Source organism: Papaver somniferum, chromosome 10 (assembly GCF_003573695.1).
Source record: "Papaver somniferum cultivar HN1 chromosome 10, ASM357369v1, whole genome shotgun sequence".
NCBI lineage: Eukaryota > Viridiplantae > Streptophyta > Magnoliopsida > Ranunculales > Papaveraceae > Papaver > Papaver somniferum.
In genome coordinates this window covers 92,930,578-92,949,460 of record NC_039367.1, presented here as the reverse complement: position 1 = coordinate 92,949,460, position 18,883 = coordinate 92,930,578, and the positions used below count along the sequence as shown (strand labels likewise).

Sequence of the window (18,883 nt, the reverse complement as noted above, 5' to 3'; positions counted from 1 at the left end):
AATTGTCTTATACTCAAACTCCAGAACAAAATGGAGTTGCAAAACGTAAACACCGTCATATTATAGAGACAACTAGAACTCAGTTGATCTCTGGTTCTGTCCCTTCCAATTTTTGGGAGAATCAGTTCTTACCACAGTTTACACTATCAATAGAGTCCCAACAACCGTTATTGGAGGTATATCTCCTTATGAGCATCTTTATGGTGAAAAACCAAACTATTCTGAGCTTCGAGTCTTTGGTTCAACTTGTTTTTTGCTCCTTCCAGAACGTGAACGTCATAAACTTGGTCAAAACAAAGTCTTGTGTGTCTTTCTTGGCTATGGTATTGAACAAAAAGGGTATCGTTGTTATGATCCAGTTAGTAGAAAGCTTCGTGTTTCTCGTCATGTTACATTCTGGGAGAAAGTTCCTTTCTAGTCACTTCCAAGCAGCAAATGTTCATCTTTTGAGTCTTTCACTTACTCTGATCCATTTTCTAGTGAATCCAATCCTAGCACTTCCTTTATATCTACTTCTGAGAGCCCATCTCCTCTAGTTGCTGATCCACCAAATACTGAAGATCAAGACCACTCTATGACTTGGCCCAAAAATGCAGACTTGGCAAGAGATCCTAAAGATGATGTTTTGCCACCTCGAAACCGAAGACCACCAGCTAAGTACTCAGATTATCATTGTTCCTTATCATCTATTATGTCATTTTATGAACCAAGAACTTACAGAGAAGCCCAGCTATACCTGATTGGCAAGATTCAATGAAAGAAGAATTGACATCACACAGAGAAGCTTGTACATGGGACATGGTAGATCTCCCACCTGGAAAGTCAGTTGTAGGCAGTAGATGGGTTTTCAAAGTTAAAACCAAGTCATATGGCAGTATAGAAAGGTGTAAATATCGTGTAGTTGCTCAAGGCTATACTCATGAGTATGGGATTGACTATGAGGAGACTTTTACTCATGTTTCTCCCATGGTCACTTCGTACACTCATTGTTGTTGCTGCTGTTCAACAGTGGAATCTTCATCAGATGGACGTGAAAAATGCTTTTCTTAATGGAGCATTACAAGAAGAGGTATATATGCAACCTCCTCATGGTCTACCTCATGCTCCAAATCAGGTGTGTAAACTTCGTAAAGCTATTTATGGACTTAAACAAGCACCTCGTGCATGGTTTGAAAAGTTTAGCAGTGCCATTCTTGAATATGGTTTTACACAAAGCTTTTATGACTCTGCAATGTTTACTCGATCATCTTCCAAAGGGATAGTAATCCTTCTTCTATATGTGGATGACATGGTTATCACTAGCAGTGATCTTGAAGGAATTAATAATCTCAAAACATATTTCAGTTCTTGTTTTCAGATAAAAGATCTTGGTTTCTTAAGTTACTTTCTGGGGATTGAAGTGAGCAAATTCAACAATGGATACTTTGTATCTCAGGTTAAGTATGCATCTGAAATCATTCAACGTGCAAGCATCACAGACACTAAGGTTGTAGATACTCCTCATGAAGTCAATGTGAGACATAGTCCAACATATGGAACTCTATTATCCAATCCAACATTGTATCGGCAACTGGTTGGAAGTCTCAACTACTTGACTATTACTAGGCCTGATATTAGTCATGCAGTATATATAGTAAGTCAATTTATTTCTTCTCCCCGCTCTACTCATTACGCTGTTGTTTTACGATTTCTACGCACTTAAAAGGGACTTTATATCAAGGTCTTCAGTTTTCATCTAAGTCTGATCTCACCCTAAGAGCTTATTCATATTCTGACTGGGAAGGAGATGTCACTGATCGACGCTCAATTACAAGATATTGTGTGTTTTTGGGAGATTCTCTCATATCTTGGAGAAGTAAGAAACAATCTATAGTTTCTCGTTCTAGTGCTGGAGCAGAATATCGAGCTCTTGCTCGTACCACATCTGAAATTATATGGTTATGGTGGCTTCTTACTGACATGGGAATTTGTCTTCGTAAACCTACACCATTGTTTTGTGATAACAAGGCTGCTATACAGATTACTCACAATGATGTTTTTCATGAAAGAACTAAGCATATAGAGATTGACTGTCACTTCACAAGGCATCACTTCAAGCATATAGAGATATCATAATATCTTGACAGCCTGGCATGTATATACACAGTTATAGAGTATATATCCTTGTTATCTAGGTGTTATACGATCAATTATGGTCATATATCTTTGTATATTTTCTTCTTATTTTATCTGTTGTAATCCTTTATAAGATGGGTGCTTTTACCCATTGCAATATACTGAGAGATTTTATCTCATTCAGAGTTGTTGTCTTTCTCTATGCTCATGTTTATCAAGGGCATTTTCTTAGATGAGGTTTAGAATATTGTTCCTCGAGTGCCTGTTTGATCACCAGAATTTATCATTTATAACAAAAAAAGAAGAAATTTTGATTAAATGTTGATTTTTGAATCAATGTGTATACCTTGACGCCATTGTCTATTAACTTCATTATCCCTAGTTGTGATTCCTGATCCAACTGGAACAACACAAATTGAAAGAGAGAAGGTTTCAGAGAAATAAAATCAAAATTGAAAACAGAAAAGTAGGTTTCAAGAATTATGACTAGAAACCTTAGAATCGAAATAAAACCCTAATAGCTTGAGACTAGAATCAAAATTGACTTACTGTTGGAGAATCGCTCGAGTTTTGCTCCCGTAAGAATTGAACCAACGTATCGATGCTGCGCAGTTTCTTTGTTATCGATGATGAGTATATGTCAGTGTTTTTTGCAGCCATTTTTTCGCTCCTGATTTTAAAATATTGTTGAGAAGGCGCGCGAGACAACTTTAAAACAAAATGAGTTCCGATCTTAAAATTTAGTTCTGCGAGAGTAGCTAGTGCTGACAGACCACTACAAAACAAGTAGCTTCTAGGGACGGCTGTTTTGAAAAAACCGTCCCTAAAGAAGGATATTTGGGATGGTGATGGCCTGACCGTCCCTAATAGTCATAAAATATTTAAATCAAGGCTAAAATATGTCCGTCCCAAAAAGAAAACATGGCCAAATAGTATTAGTGACGGTGGAACAGGGAACGGTACATAAACCGTCCCTAATACCTCTTGAGACGGTTTTTTGTCCTCTTGGGACGTTTTTTGGCCGTCCCAAGAGGCCTTCTGTTTTGTAGTGGACCGTGAGACTACTACAAATAAACCGAGTCCTAAAACAAGTTATGAAGGAGTAGGTATGGTAAGGGGTATATATATATATAGATGGATATAGAAGTGTCCATTCGTAAATCAGTTTGAAGAGCAATGTTGAATCATCACAATGTTTAAGAGAATTGCTTTAAAACAATACAATGTTTCATTATTTAATGTACTTTCAATGAACCATTACAATGTTTGAGATCAATGCTTTGAATCATCATAATGTTTTAACATTGAATGTCTCTTAAGCATTTCTCTCATTTGAATGTCTCTCCCAGTCCTTATCATCATTTGAATGTCTCCGAGTCTCCTTATTTTTAGCAATTCTCCCTAGCATTCTCAAATCATTTGAGACACAATCCTAAACTTCCAATAAATTCTAGTTTTCTTCAGTGTCTCACACTCCTCTCTAATAGATTTTTTTTTTTTTTTTTTTTTTTTTTTTTTTTTTTTTTTTTTTTTTTTTTTTTTTTTTTTTTTTTTTTTTAAACATGATAATCTTATACAAATATCATCAGATCAATCTTAGGTGTATCATCTATTTCCTAAGTTTCCCGGTGTAGGCACCTAGTTCAACCAAACCTTTGTTTATAAGGAAATAATGCTAAACATCAATTAGGTGATCTAGTATAGTACTCACGAGTTTTTTCATTAATGGAATCATGATGGCAGGCATGGGTTTTAAACTTTCATGCATTGTGCACTGTTTTTGGTTGTAAAATGAGTATTGTCACTTGAGAAAAATGGCTTTGAGATCTGCTTATATGGAATCACTTGCTAGTGTATGATATCTTAGCTTTTTCTATGATTTAGCATCAAATCTTGATTTAGTTAAGTTAATGACTGTTTTCTTAAAGTTGCATCCGATTAGTAATCCATATTATTAAATTGTATGGTTTAGTTATGCTTAAATTGTATGGTTTATTATGCACTAAAGAGGAATAACTTAAGGTCATTGCTAAGTCTTGGTGCGTATAATCTGTAATGAATTTCCTTCGTTCATAATCTCATAAGAGCAAATCATATGTCGTGAAAGTTCACGATTACTTGGGTACAGGAACTCGGTGGGGGTTCATTAAAAATACAATAAATTGGTTAAATAGCCCTATGATTCTTTTTATGGGTCTAGAAAAATTACCAAATTTAAGACCTATAGAAAACTACTAGGAGACTCTAAAAGGAGTAACAATTCATTCTGAAATTAGCTAGTTCAGTCTCTGATCATCTTACACATCAATGTCTAAGCGAGTAGACCAACTGTTAGTTTTGCTATTCAAAGAACCACTAGGAAAGAGACCAAAAGTTTTAGGTCTTGAACCTACTCCAGTGTCGATGTCCCCATCCTCTCCGAGCATTGTCAGGGACTTCTTCTCCTCCTCCTTTCTCTGCTCCAACTTCCAAGCTTCATTTGAGCAACAAAATATCAACTCAGCAGTGCAATGAAATCAATGAACCTCTTGCAGACAAACTTTGTATATCTCTAAACAATACAAACAGCAAAACCTTGACGAGTTTAAAATCACGACAATGACTAGGCAATCGAAACAGAAACCATAACAACCACATACATTGCCGGACCTTTACCAGCACTACCAGGAAGGCTGAACCATATGATGCCTAGAAACTAGAACCAAATCTGTTTCTAGCAATAACTACCATTAGGGAGCTGAAATTAACATTTAAATGTTATTAAATACCTTGTAGATGAAACTTAATTGTCTCGCTCCAAAACATGATCGAGTTATACAAGGTTCCGAGATGGGTCAATGATTTCAATTTTAAGCAGACCTTTAACAAGAATATCACCAAAACGCATGTTTAATAATACAACATTCACTAGCTGCAACCTTTGTTCTAGAGTGACATTGAAATATTTTGGTCATATCCATCAATGAACCCTCGTGGACAAGTACCATATTATGTTCCATCACGAGAAATGATGTACGCGATGAATTTATACGGGATAAATTAAATTCTTAACAGGATAAGAACCTATTAATCTGAAGTAATATATTGTTCCCACTGAACAGAGAGATTTTTTTATACTTCATCACTAAAACACGTGAAGTGGGACTCTGCAATATTAACCTAAAATATTAAGGGAAATGGGCACTTGTGAAAGCGATTTCGAACGTCTAGACATAGATTCACAATGTTCCCTATCAAGAAGACTTCTTTAACTCAATAATCTTATTTTGGTAACTCAATAGTCAATAATTAGATAACTCAATAATCTAATTTTGGCAAGAAATAATAAGAAAAATCAAACTAACCTTCTTCCCACCGTAGCTATAGAGAATAGTGTTAATCACTCCCATCCATTGCAAATTTGCAGTAAGTGACTTGAGTCTAGATTTCTTTATCTCATTGCATAAATAATTCCTGATTAAACAGAGTAAGCAACTGAGAATTACAAGTAAAATTCTGGGAAAACATGCATCTGAAGGGAACAAACAAAATAACAAACAGACATGCAAATTCTGATGCATACAGCATACAAATTACAAAGTAAAGGGTGGCTTCACAAAAATTCTATAAAAAGGGTGCATGCCAAAACAGTATATAACACCTTATAAAATGTAATTATCTTAACTTATTTTATCATCCCTCTATCCTGTAAGCAGCACAGTATGTAGACAGAATCTGGGAGCTAGTTCTCGACTAGTAGACATGTGGATTTTTGACAAATGGTAAGACACGCCAGAAAAACCTCAATCCTTGCCCATAGGTATGTTCGATTTTATCACTAATCTTTACCATTTAAAGTTATAATTAGCATGTTTGATGTGACAGAGGAAACCTAAATAGGTAAGGAAATGAAAACCTTGAAAGATAATGTGAATAATAAAACACAATTTAGTACTAGTAAGCCATAGTGAGAGTAAGCCCTTTAATAAGAATGTATCAAGCTAAAATATTTGGAATGACAGGAATAGTGAGTGAGAGGAGCATACCACAGTTCTTCATATGAGTTGCAATATAGGTTGTCTTACCACCAGGTGCAGCCCTGAAAGAGAGAATAGAAATAGAAGGAGATATGGCATCAAATTCAAAAAGCAAAATGGTGGTTGAACAGCATGAAATGTTCGTATATGAAAAGTTCTAGGAGACTTGAACAGTTCAAAGCAGACACTAGAAGTCCAAACTTGAGAAGTATGCTCAACCGCACTACATCATGTTTCATATTACTCAAATGGTGAATCAGTACGAAAATAAAAATCGAAATAAGCTAAAAAAAGTACCTATGAACGCGGTACTTACGCCATATCTACCACCCTTTCATTATCTCGAGGAGCAAGGGACGTAGCAGGTAAAATGGAGCTTGCTGCTTGCACCTTGCAGCTGCATATGAACAAAATGTAAAAAATCATAAGCATCCAAAAGCCTCTGCCAAACAATGTTGCAACACTGACATGTCTAGTTGCAAATCACCAGCCATGTATTTTGGAGTAACACCAACTGGAATTTGAGAATCATATACGACCAATCCAACCTGTTAATGATTACATCATGTGAGGCCAATACTCAAATTAGGTCAAATCCAACAACGTATAGACAGTAAATAAACATGAACAAAGGAGTAAGAATAGACAGTAAATAAACATGAACAAAGGAGTAAGAAATGTGTTACACCTCTGATTGAAGGTCCCATAGCTGCTACTTGTAGAGTATGTGTGATTTGTTTTTCTTAGAGAGCGAAAAACAGAGAAAATATGAAATATTAGCATATTCCTCAAATGAAAACCCTAATAACTGATCAAGACAAGAAATATGGCGGATGATGAAGTTTCTACGGAATAAGATGAGATGCAGAATAGAGCGAGAGACGAGAGCACTTAGGTAAGGCACTAAGACTGTGTTTAGATACCAGAAGTGCTCTGCTTCTCCAATAGCCGAAGTCAATCCCGGAAGTTAGAAGCAAAAACAATTTGCTTGAAAAGGACATTCTATAATTGTGTTCCCAAAACTAACTTCTGGCTTTTCGCTAATACCAAATAGCATTAGAGGGTGTTTGGATACACTTTGAAAAGTTACTTTTTGACTGATCGAAAAGCAACTTTTCAAAGTGTATCCAAACACCCTTTAATGCTATTTGGTATTGCCACAAAACGTACATGATTTTTCTGACTACAGGCATGGGAATTGATACAGATTCCTGAAAACGAGTGCATGTGGTTTTCTGATACTTCAGTGTTGCCACAAAACGTACATGATTTTTCTGACTACAGGCATGGGAATTGATAAAGATATCCTGAAAACGAGTTCTGCGATCAACACCCTCCCAAAATGTTCACCACTTGAAAATAAACAGTTAGTGTTAAACACTTAGATGTGGTATATTTCATAACACTCCCAAAACTTTACTAGGCATCCAGAGGAAAACTGGTAATTAACTTCGATGCATACAGCACACAAAGTAAAGGGTGGCTCTATAAAAAACGCATGCCATTATTGTATATGCACACCACATAAACTATAACTAGATTAATAAGTAGATTATTGTATAGTCACCCACTCTAAACTTAAGGTATTGTCATGAGCAGCCCATTAATAAGTAGCAGAGTAGACAAAATCAGCCAATTAGCAAGTAGCAGAGTAGACAATCGAAAACTAGTTTTCGACTAGTCGACATGTGAATTTAATACAAATGGTAAGACAGACTGGAAAAACATCACTAATTGCCCATTGGTAAATTTAATTTCTATCACTAATCTTTACCATTAAAGATTAGATTTAGTATATTAGCATGTTTCATGTGACAATGGAAGCCTAAATAGGTGAGGGAACGAAAACCCTAAAAGTAAATGTTGAATAATAAAAAAAAAGCAATTTGTTGCTAGTTCATTTCATTCATAGTGAAAGTAAGCCATTTAATAAAACTATATCTAGCTAAAATATTCCAAAAGACAGGTATTTTACTGGAATGATGAGTGACAAGCGCATAACACTGTACAAAAAGAAATAAAAAAGAGATATGGCATCACATTTAGACAGCAAATTGGTGGTAGAACAGCATGTGATGTACATGATGTGAAAAGTTCTAGGAAATGTGAACAGTTCAGGAAGCCTACTTTTTCTCAGAACCAACATTGGAAATTTGAATAAACAGATTATTATAAACTAAAGGAATATCAAGCACATTTGAAGTCCAAATTAGAAAAGTATGCTTAACCACGCTAATTATGTTTAGTGTTGCTCAACGGTGAATCAGTTTAATATTAAAAATCGCAATAAACTAAGAAAGCACCCATGATTGGGAAAGATAGAGGTTTTCTATTTTGTGACCCAGCAGGAGAATAGGAGAGAGAGATGAGAGCACTTAGGTAAGGCACTAAGAGTGTGTTTGGATACCAGAAGTGCTCTGCTTCTCCAATAGCAGAAGTCGATCCCGGAAGTTAGAAGCAAAAACAATTTGCTTGAAAAGGACATTCTATAATTGTGTTCCAATAATTAACTTCTGGCTTTTCGCTAATACCAAATAGCACTAGAGGGTGTTTGGATACACTTTGAAAAGTTACTTTTTGACTGATCATAAAGCAACTTTTCAAAGTGTATCCAAGTACCATCTAATGCTATTTGGTACTAGCACATTTGTAGTGTGCATGTGGTTTTCGGATACTTCAGTGTTGCCACAAAATGTACATAAATTTTCTGACTACAGGCGTGGGAATTGATACAGATATCCTGAAAACGAGTTCTGAGAACAACACCATCCCAAAATGTTCACCACTTAAATATAAACAGTTAGTGTTAGTGACTTAGATGCGGTATGTTTCATAACACTCCCAAAACTTTACTAGGCATCCAGAGGAAGAATGGTAATTAACTTTGACACATACCTAATTTGACTTGTTCCTAGACATCAACGTAGCGTCTATATACAACTTTGTTTAAAAAGAAGTTAGGAAAAGGGCTAGGTTTTTCTAATAATCACGTATCTTTTCTATTATTTTCAAACAAACTCCAACCAATATGCATGAATGCTTGCGCACATTATTGTGTAAATTACGAGATAAAGTGCAACAATACCTTGGCCATGAAAAAACCATCCACGCTTGGAACATGAGGGTAAAAACGCCTAGTGTTGTCCAATGAAGAGTGAAACCGGTGCTTTCTAAAGCGAGTAAATCTGGAAGTAACCAAGAAGGTTAAAGAAGTGGGATAATATATTATATTCATCAGGGATTCATGCGAACAGTGAACTATTGAAACTTACCCAGGGGCAGGGCGTCCAAAATCTTGCCCACATGGCACGAATTGTTCATCCCTCTTCTTGAGAGCACAATCTATAATCGCTTCATTCTGCAAGCAGTAAGTTTAGACTGTTGCGTAAAAAAGAATTAACATATTGGTTACGACTTTAACTAGGGAATTGCAAAAACCTTCGGAATCGTTATAGAGCAAGTTGAGTAAACTATGTATCCGCCAGGTTTGGAACTAGCATCAACCATTCTGATAGCTGCAAGAATCAGTTGCTGCAACAGAACCATGAATTAACAATTTATCAGGTTCATACACTGTAAGGAAAGGGTGATTCAGATAACACAAATGATTGAAATGTATATAGGAACGAGCAAATTAGGAGGGGAACAGGGATGCCAATCAAGATGACATGATAGAAGAAGGGTTCATCAACCGGGAAAACTTAATTTTTGAGTTCTGCTGTCATCAGCACATTTATTGAAAGATAGGAAATTGATATCCATGTTTGAGCTTATATGACTCTAAAACGGAGAGCAATCACCACTTTCAAAAACGGCCAATTGGATCATAACCTGGATGTTACAGCAACTTCTTGCGCTAACAGAAAGGAAGAATCTACCTTCTGCAAGAACAAAAAATTTTGTATATCTTCCATACTTTTTGTGCTTTAACTAACCAGACTCAGTAAGCTCCTATATAATGACAAGCATATAACAGGAACAGCTCCACGAGAGAAAGGTGGCAATGCAAAAGCCAAGGTCACTTATTCTCACTGAAAGGTGCATCCAGTAACACCTGATAGATGGTGTTCATCCCCAACCTTAGGGAGCTAAATTAACAATTACAAGGTTCCAAGATGGGTCAATGATTTCAATTTTGAGCAGATCTTTAAAAAGAATATCACCAAAATGGACATTTGTTAACTGCAACCCTTTGTTGTAGAGTGACATTGGAATAATTTGGACAAAGCATCCATGAGATCAAACTTACTCCTCCTCCTTGTGAACATGTACCATATTATGTCCCAACATTAACATGAGAAATGACGTATGCAATGAAGTTATATGTGATATACAATATTATTTACAGGATAAGAACCTACTAATCTGAAAAATAATACTACTCCCACTGAATAGAAAGATTTTTTTATATTCCATCACTAAAACACATAAAGTGGGATCCTGCAACGTAGTATGGCAAATGTGTATTTGTGAAAGCCATTTTGAATGTCTAAACAAAGTAAACATAGATTCGCAATGTTCTATAATTATTAAACTTGTTTAACTCAATAATCCTATTCTGGTAACTCAATATTCAATAATTAGATACCTCAATAAATAAATTTTGGTATGTAATGATAAGGAAAACCAAACTAACCTCCTTCCCACGTAGACAATAGTTTAGTCCCTCCCATCCGTTGCAAATTTGCGGTACATGACTTGAGTCTAGATTCCTTTATCCCATTTGCATAAACAATTCCTTAAGAAAAAGAAAAAAAAAATAGTAAGAAAAACATTACAAGTAAATTTGGAGGAGACATGCATCTGAAGAGGGAATAAATAAAACCAAAGACAGGCATGTGGATTCTGATGCATACAGCACACAAAGTAAAGGGTGGCTCTATAAAAAATGCATGCGATAATTGTATATGCACACCTCATAAACTGTAACTAGATTAAAAATGTTTTCACGTTGTACAGAATCCAATTACTATGCAGTCATCTACTCTCAACTTATGGTATTGTCCATCTATCGTGTCACAAACAGCCCATTAGTAAGTAGCAGGGTAGACAAAATCAGCCAATTAGTAAGTAGCAGAGTAGACAATCGGAACTAGTTTTCGACTAGTCGACATGTGAATTTTTGACAAATGGTAAGACAGACTGGAAAAACATCAATAATTGCCCATTGGTAAATTCAATTTTATCACTAATCTTTATCATTAAAGATTAGATTTAGTGTATTAGCATGTTTCATGTGACAATGGAAACCTAAATAGGTAAGGGAACAAAAACCCTAAAAGTAAATTAAAAAACAAAAAACAATTTGGTGCTAGTTCATTTCATTCATAGTGAATGTAAACCATTTAATAAAACTGTATCTAGCTAAAATATTCCGAAAGACAGGTATTTTACTGGAATAATGAGTGACAAGCGCATAACACTGTACAAAAAGAAATAAAAAAGAGATATGGCACCACATGTAGACAGCAAATTGGTGGTAGAACAGCAAGTGATGTACATGATGTGAAAAGTTCTAGGAGACGTGAGACTATTTTTTTTAGAGAACTAAACATTGGGAATTTGAATAAACACGTTATTATTAACTAAAGGAATATCAAGCACATTTGAAGTCCAAATTAGAAAAGTATGCTTAACCACGCTAATTATGTTTAGTGTTACTCAATGGTGAATCAGTTTAATATTAAAAATCGCAATAAACTAAGAAAGCACCCATGAACAATGTGCTGTACTTAGGGCATATCTACCACCCTTTTCATTTTATTGAGAAGCAAGGGCCATAACTGGTAAGAAAAAAAGGTTGCCCTTTGCAGCTGCATATGAACAAAATGTAGAAAATCATAAGCATCCTACAAGCTACAGCTGAACAATGTTGCAACATTGCCATGGGCTAATTGCAACTTGAAAATAATTACCATTTAGTAACCAGTCTGGAGCTGGAGTAGCACCAATTGGAACTTGAGAATCATAATCGACCAGTCCAACCTATTATCGGTGACCCAAATATTGAAATTAGGTCAAAACCAATAAAAAAGAATCCCAAAAATACACTGGATTAGAACTACTAGACAGTAAATAGATAATCAACATGAAGAAAGAAGAGTAAGAAATGTGTTTTTTACCTCTGATTCGAGGTCCCATGGCTGTTACTTGCAGAGAGTGTGAGTGATTTGTTTTCTTAAAGAGCAAAAAACAAATAGAAAATGAAACCTTAAACATATTCCTAAAATGAAAACCCTAAAGAAGAGGTATAATGAATGATGAAGTTTCTACAGGATTCAAAGAGATGCAGAAATTCTTGATTGGGAAAGAGAAAGAGGTTTTCTATTTTGCGGTCGATGGTTTCAAGAAGAAAGCGAGAGGGAGAGAGAGGGAGAGAATACACCACATGACACCCGGGATTGCCTAGAGCCAGCGCTGGCGTCGATGTACATCGCAAATGGCTAGGCAAATACCTATCCCTTCTCGAGCTAAAAGAAATATCGGAATAGACGTGTGTACACTGTTTAGCGACTGAGAGAATGTTACCAGCAGAAGCTGACGCAAGATTTTTTTAACCATGGGTGTATGTACCCTGATATAAATTTCCAACATTGATTTCGCATGACCCGCGTAACTTAGGGTCCTTAGGGTCTCTAGTGCCTACATTTAGGAATCATAAAGAGAAAGTTTTATTTAAATTAGGATGTAATTCACTTGTTCTAAAAAAAATATTGGATAGTAAAAATTACATGTTCCCTTACAATACCCCAATTTTATTTAAAGAAGGTAGCAGGAAAACCATCAGATCCAGAGGATTTATTTGGTTTTAGGTTCTTTTAACACATTTAAGATTTCTTCTGATGAAGGTACATGATTGAATATGCTGAAAAAGTATTGGGTCAAGACGTTGAGGATCAAGTTCTTTAGAAAAAAGATTAATGTAATAATCAGATAAAACTGTTTTCATCTCCGTTTTTTTAAAGGTTAATTCATTATTATTTTTCTTCAAACATTATATGGTATTTCATTTTCTTCCTTGTAAAGTTTTCGTATGAAAATATTTTGTATTGTTCTCCCCTAATTGTACCAAGTTATCTTTTGATTGTTGTTTTGCTATCACTTCTTGAGCATCATAAAAGCTTTTCTAATTGAACTAGTTTTTCATGAATCTTCTCTTCCTTCTTATAGACAAAATTGGAAATATTAATTTTATTTATTTGTGTTAGAATCTTTTTTATCTATTTAGAGGGAAGCCCAAATATATTTTTTTTCTTCTAAAAGTCTAAATTTGTACTTAAAGTATATAAGTTAGACACTAAGGAAGCAACAGAATTATCAGTAATAACATGATTCCATGTGTTCTTTATAGTTTGAACACAGGATGCTTCTTTCTGCCAGGTTACTTCAAATTTTACATAACTGTTCTCCATAGTTAAGACAATGGGGCTATGATCAGTGCCTACTGCCACTAAATATTTAACTTCTGCATTGGGAAATTGTAGGTTCCAATCAGCATTGGCAACTGCCCTATCTAATCTTTCCTGTGTATTAGCCCCATCTTTCCTATGATTGTTGCATGTGAATTCATAACCTATGAAGCCCATATCATAATTGCATGCACTATATAAAATGTTTTGATAATAAGCACAATCTGATTTCTTAAAAGGTAGACCTCCTAGTTTTTCATTTTGATCAAAAATCATATTCGTATCTCCTAGAATAATCTAAGGAAGTGAATTTTTATCTACATGTTCTGAAATTTATGTGATGAAGTCCCAAGCTATGTTTCTAGAGGAAGGATAGGGGTTACCATAAAAACAAGTTAATAACCATTTTTTGATTATGAGTTTGTTTGTACTAGGATATTTTATCATATTAATGTTCCATTGGACAATTTCAAAATAGAAACCATCCACCCAGGCTAAGGCTAGACCCCCTGCTAATCATATAGGGTCTACAATATGTATCTTAGGGTATTCACTCAGAAGTGTGATTTGGTTTCAGACAGGAATAAGGTTTCTGGTTTATCTATGTTAATAATCTTTCTTAGATGATTCTGAGTGAAAAGGTTACCACAACCCTGCACATTCCAAGCTATTATCTTCATTTCTAAATTCTAAAATTAGGTAAGAATAAATGAGATCAACTTTTAATTAAGAACACAAATTTCTAAGAATTAAAACACAGTCTAAGTAGAATAGTAAAATCAGAAATGAATTTTGAATAATAATCAATAAAATGGATGGGGTAATACATTCACCAAATTAAATGCTGGATAATTAATAAGAATCGAGCTAGTATATTTAAGCAGATAAATCTTCATAACTTAAAAGAAAACACAAGAAAACCAGACACATTAGAATGCTTTTCCCAATAGAACAAATTTTGACTTGCATAATAACCTTTAAAAATATCTTGGTCATAAAGTCGGATTAAAATGGTTTATTTAACTAGTAAGCTTACGTCATAACCTTTAAAAATACAGTGATTCTACACGAGCCGCAAAAAAAAACACCCTTCACGTATTTTTGGGATTTGTGGTCACCAATGGGTCCTGCCTCTCAGGAGTTTAGCAGGGGCCCAGCCGTTTTGTTTCTGTCGGTTTATTTTGTTGTTATTTTTTTTGTTAAAAATATATTTATGACTCATAAAGCCAGATTAAAATGGTTTATTTAACTAGTAAGCAAAGCTCGTCCACTTCCTTTCCTTGGCCACCAAAGGATCTTTTACTCCTCTTCCACCATATTTCTCTAGACCGTCCTCTTAGATTATTCCCCTTCCGGGCATGAAAAAACTTAAAATATCACCTTGAAAGCCTTCGCAAAATATACCCAAACCTCAAAACTCACCTTTGGTGGTACTCCTTTTCTCCACGAGAACCTCTCAAATTTGGAGCTGGGATGTAAAGTGGATTATTAATATCTTGGTCTTCCTTTGGGAGCCAATTTAAGAAGTGTACATGTGTGGGATGAGATAATTCAGAGAATGGAGGTGAAGTTAGCAACATGGAAAACGAGATTTTTATCCAAGACAGGGAGGTTGGTACTTATTAAAAGTTGTCGGTCTAGTTGGCCAACTTATTACCTTGCTCTCAATCATATGGCTGCTAGCGTTGAATTGAAACTTACTAGGTTGATGAGAAATTTTTTTTAGGACTCAAATGAATGAGAACAAGAAAAAGACGTGTTTGGTAGCTTGGAGCAAGATCTGTAAACCGGAGAAGATGGGAGGATTGGGTGTTAAAAACCTGAGATGTACAAGCAGAGCTTTGAAAGCTAAGTGGAGAGGGATGCATTATGGAGAAATGTAGCGCAACCACATAATGAGTGAGGGATGAATCAGCCAACACCCCTATTTCTTCAAGGTAGCATGTACTCAGGCTCCATCCTCCCAAATAATCGCAAAAAGGAGTTCTTACTTCTATGCAATGGCCTGACAACTGATTTGCCGACTCTGCTTAATGCTCAGTTATGACTCGCTTTGACATAAATCATGTTTATGCTTCTTCTCTGTGGTAACCCAGTCCTGGGGGTTACCACAGACACAGACAATTTCTTTAAACCGGATAGAACACTGGGGTTGTCAGATCATCGCGTCACACATTCTTTACTAGCATCAAACACAGACATAATTAACTGTATATTTGTTACATATGGCTGCTTGGCTGTGCAGTATATTATTATGGAATACAATATTATTGGAGGTGTCAGACATGGCTGCTAGCTCAGATAGTGACAGTGGAAGTGCAGAAAAGTGGATTAAACAGGCCAAACTAATAAAATGGCATGAAAAAATTACTGAAAGTAAATCCCTCTCCAGTGAAAAGACAAACACAATAAAGAATTCAAACTGTCTCTCAGAAGTAAGCAAATAATCTACCCAATGTATTTCTAAATGCTAGGACCAGTCAAAATTTGGCTGCGTAATCACAGACCAATTAGGTTCTATCCAGCTGCACCTTAAGTTCTCAGTCGAGTTGCAATAATCTTTACTATAATGTTCACTCCCAAGAGAATGATATTTACCGGAATCGAGAGAGTAATATAGAATTCCTTCGTTCTGCAACCTAGGAAAGTAGATTTTGTTCTCCATTTCACTAGTCGGAGCAATTGTTGCGATACAAGATGTGCTGCTAATAAACAGCATATGCCGTCCCAAATGTTCAACTTCAATCCAAACCATTTCATCCAAATCCAATTTAAGTAGCCGAACCCATTTTCCGTAATGCCCTAGAAGAACAGATAAAAGTTGTCCTTCGAACTCCACCAAGTAACTCGTATATATCAAATCAAGGTTAGGCCGAGGTATCATTGACAAAACTTCCCATTCTGTGCCATTCTCTAATGTGAATACTCCTAAAGTTCCATTCATATCCAAGCAATAAAAATTTCCATTGTAGAAAATTGGACTGTTAAGAGCCGGCTCGAATTTCACGTTTATTCTATTGGGAGGTGAATAAACACTAGCAACGATAGAATATGTCCACATTTCGTCTCCTCGTTTAATACAACTAACATAAACTGTATCCATCGTGTTACTACTAATGGCAAAAACAGTGCAATCTGAAGATGTCGGCAAGGACGAGAAACAGATACCTTGGAACAAATAACCAGTATCAACATCTGGTAAGTCTGGAAGTTTAATGGTGTATTTCGTGAAGGGATTGTAGAATAACACACCAGTGAGACCTTTTGACATCAGTAACCAACTTCCTTTCGAATAGCGAATTGTTGAACCTTGTAACAGTTCAGGGATGCTCACGAGGTAATTCTCATTATTATGCATTGGGTTTATGAAACTGTAGACCGCTTCATTATCCTTGGAGAAAACCATCCACGGGGACAGACTGGTGGCATCTAAACACTTAGTAGAACAGGATCTACCGCGATTCACCAATGGAATTATCGATCGGTAGTTTCTACAAACTGCACGGAAATGTATGTAATCTAACGGAGTTAGATAATCAGATATCAACTGCACCATGTGATCATTCTGTAAAACCCAATGTCTTGCATCTTGATAATCCAGTTTCTTATCACCGTACTTTAAATCTATTCTGTTTTCCACTGCCCTCAAGACATGACTTCCATCATCCTTGTTACATAACATATCTTTTGTTACTCTTCTTCTACCACCGACCCTACAAATCGAAGAAAGCAAGAGTTACGGATCTCCAATATGCATCGGTTAGCAAAGTCCATATGTTCTCCATACAAATGAGAATAGATACAAATGCAAATAAAGTTCTTTAACTTACCTGAGTGTTGTAGGAATCATGAGCCAGTTGGGCGAGAACCATGGATTTGGTAGATCTGGACATGGCAGTGAAAGCATAATACTTTTATCTTCCAAGTCATACTTATAGAAGCTCATCTCATCAGGTTGTGTAAAATACACATAACCCCGTGTAAAACCCAACTCCTTGGCCGAGCAAGACAGTCTAGTAGTTCGGTTTAGAAAAAAGACATGATCATCCAAACTCTTAACTTCCACCCAAGCCATTGAATCGAAATCCAACTTTGATATCACCATATTGGTAACACAATATTCATAAACACCTCTACTAATAAAAACTTGATCAATCTTGAAAATTCCGTCCCAAGACTCCACATAATATGTAATATGTTGAGAACCACAGATTGCCCCTATTGCTGCATGTCTGAAATCGAAACTAACAGCGAATTTATTCACACAGAGAATTCTAGGCTGAGACCCATGTTCTATATCTATCTCTAAATGATCATCCCCATTGCACATTATATACAATTTACCTTTAAAGTAACACATCGATAGAAGCTCGTATACGCCGCCGATCATATACGTTCTCCATTCTTTGTCACCTGAATTACAATACACAAGTATATCCTTCCCAACTTTTTCTCCACCAAAGAGCATAAAAACCATGGAATTTCCATTCCCAGCATCATCATCAGTCTTAAGAGGTGAAGACAACACACAATCATTAAAAGAATATCCATCTAATGTATACCAATACAGAAAAGAAGGTAAATTGATAGTCTCCATTGACAATGGATTCCACAAAAAGCAATCCCCATACTTCCATGGTGTGTAATCAAATTCATCATCATCACAAAGTATAATTGACCAACCTTGATGAGAATTCTTCTGCCAAGAAGATTTCCCTTTCAATTCTGGTATGAATTTTCTACAGCTTGTGTCGTTTGGTTCAGAAATATTGTAAAAAGCTTGAAATTTCTCACCTTTTCCATATGGGATTACTAGCCAAGGTGCTGGATTTGGAGATGGGGGAGATTTGCGTTTACTTCTTTGATTTGAAGATGCTAACTCTGGTTTCTCCATGGAGGTTGAAGACAAAGAGAAACCCTAGCTCCTGACAGAAGTATCGGCGGCTAATCTTAACAAGAGTGTTTCAGAGCCGACCACGGTCAAGGTAGATTTTCGGTAATCATACATCAGTTTTAGCCACCGACCAAGACGAAGTATAAATTTGGGTTTTCGTTTCTTATCAAGCCCACTTACATGGGAAGTTGAAGAACGATTTTTTAGGCACTACCCCGTTTTGTTCGGACTACTATTTTTTTTTTTGGGTGGATATTTGGAAGTAAAGTGAAACACTCCTTACCCATATATTTATTTTAGTATCAAAATTACCCCTTTACCCTTTCTAATTAAGTTAGTATAATGATTAGTGAGATTAAATTAATAAGTTGATTTTTTTCAAAAGAAGAATTATTGAGATGAAGATGAGGGTTTGGGAATAAAAAAAGTTAGATCTTTTGTTTAAGAGC

General features: G+C 35.7%; 2 protein-coding genes across 5 annotated transcripts; both read right to left on the bottom strand.

Annotated features, from left to right (window-relative positions):
* Positions 1–4,257: 4,257 nt before the first annotated feature.
* Positions 4,258–12,563, bottom strand: LOC113317631 (25S rRNA (cytosine-C(5))-methyltransferase nop2-like). 4 transcript variants are annotated; one of them, XM_026565784.1, is made up of 11 exons: positions 12,254–12,563; positions 12,047–12,116; positions 10,768–10,869; positions 9,570–9,662; positions 9,404–9,489; positions 9,217–9,316; positions 6,600–6,679; positions 6,448–6,528; positions 6,141–6,193; positions 5,460–5,568; positions 4,258–4,666 (listed from the first exon to the last, which is right to left on the bottom strand). In XM_026565784.1, the coding sequence occupies exons 4-10, from the start codon at positions 9,636–9,638 to the stop codon at positions 5,546–5,548; spliced, it is 492 nt and encodes a 163-aa protein (XP_026421569.1). In that variant the 5' UTR covers positions 9,639–9,662; positions 10,768–10,869; positions 12,047–12,116; positions 12,254–12,563; the 3' UTR covers positions 4,258–4,666; positions 5,460–5,545. The 4 variants fall into 4 exon arrangements, 3 of the variants coding, with proteins under 3 accessions (XP_026421569.1, XP_026421568.1, XP_026421570.1); XM_026565783.1 differs by having other exon boundaries at positions 4,258–4,588; XM_026565785.1 differs by lacking the exon at positions 6,600–6,679 and adding an exon at positions 6,820–6,873 and having other exon boundaries at positions 4,258–4,588; positions 9,404–9,473.
* A 3,178-nt stretch (positions 12,564–15,741) lies between these two features.
* LOC113319358 lies at positions 15,742–18,553 on the bottom strand. The gene is made up of 2 exons (XM_026567627.1): positions 17,371–18,553; positions 15,742–17,253 (listed from the first exon to the last, which is right to left on the bottom strand). Exons 1-2 carry the CDS (start codon positions 18,432–18,434, stop codon positions 16,011–16,013), a joined length of 2,307 nt encoding a protein of 768 aa, XP_026423412.1. The 5' UTR covers positions 18,435–18,553; the 3' UTR covers positions 15,742–16,010.
* Between the last annotated feature and the right edge of the window lie 330 nt (positions 18,554–18,883).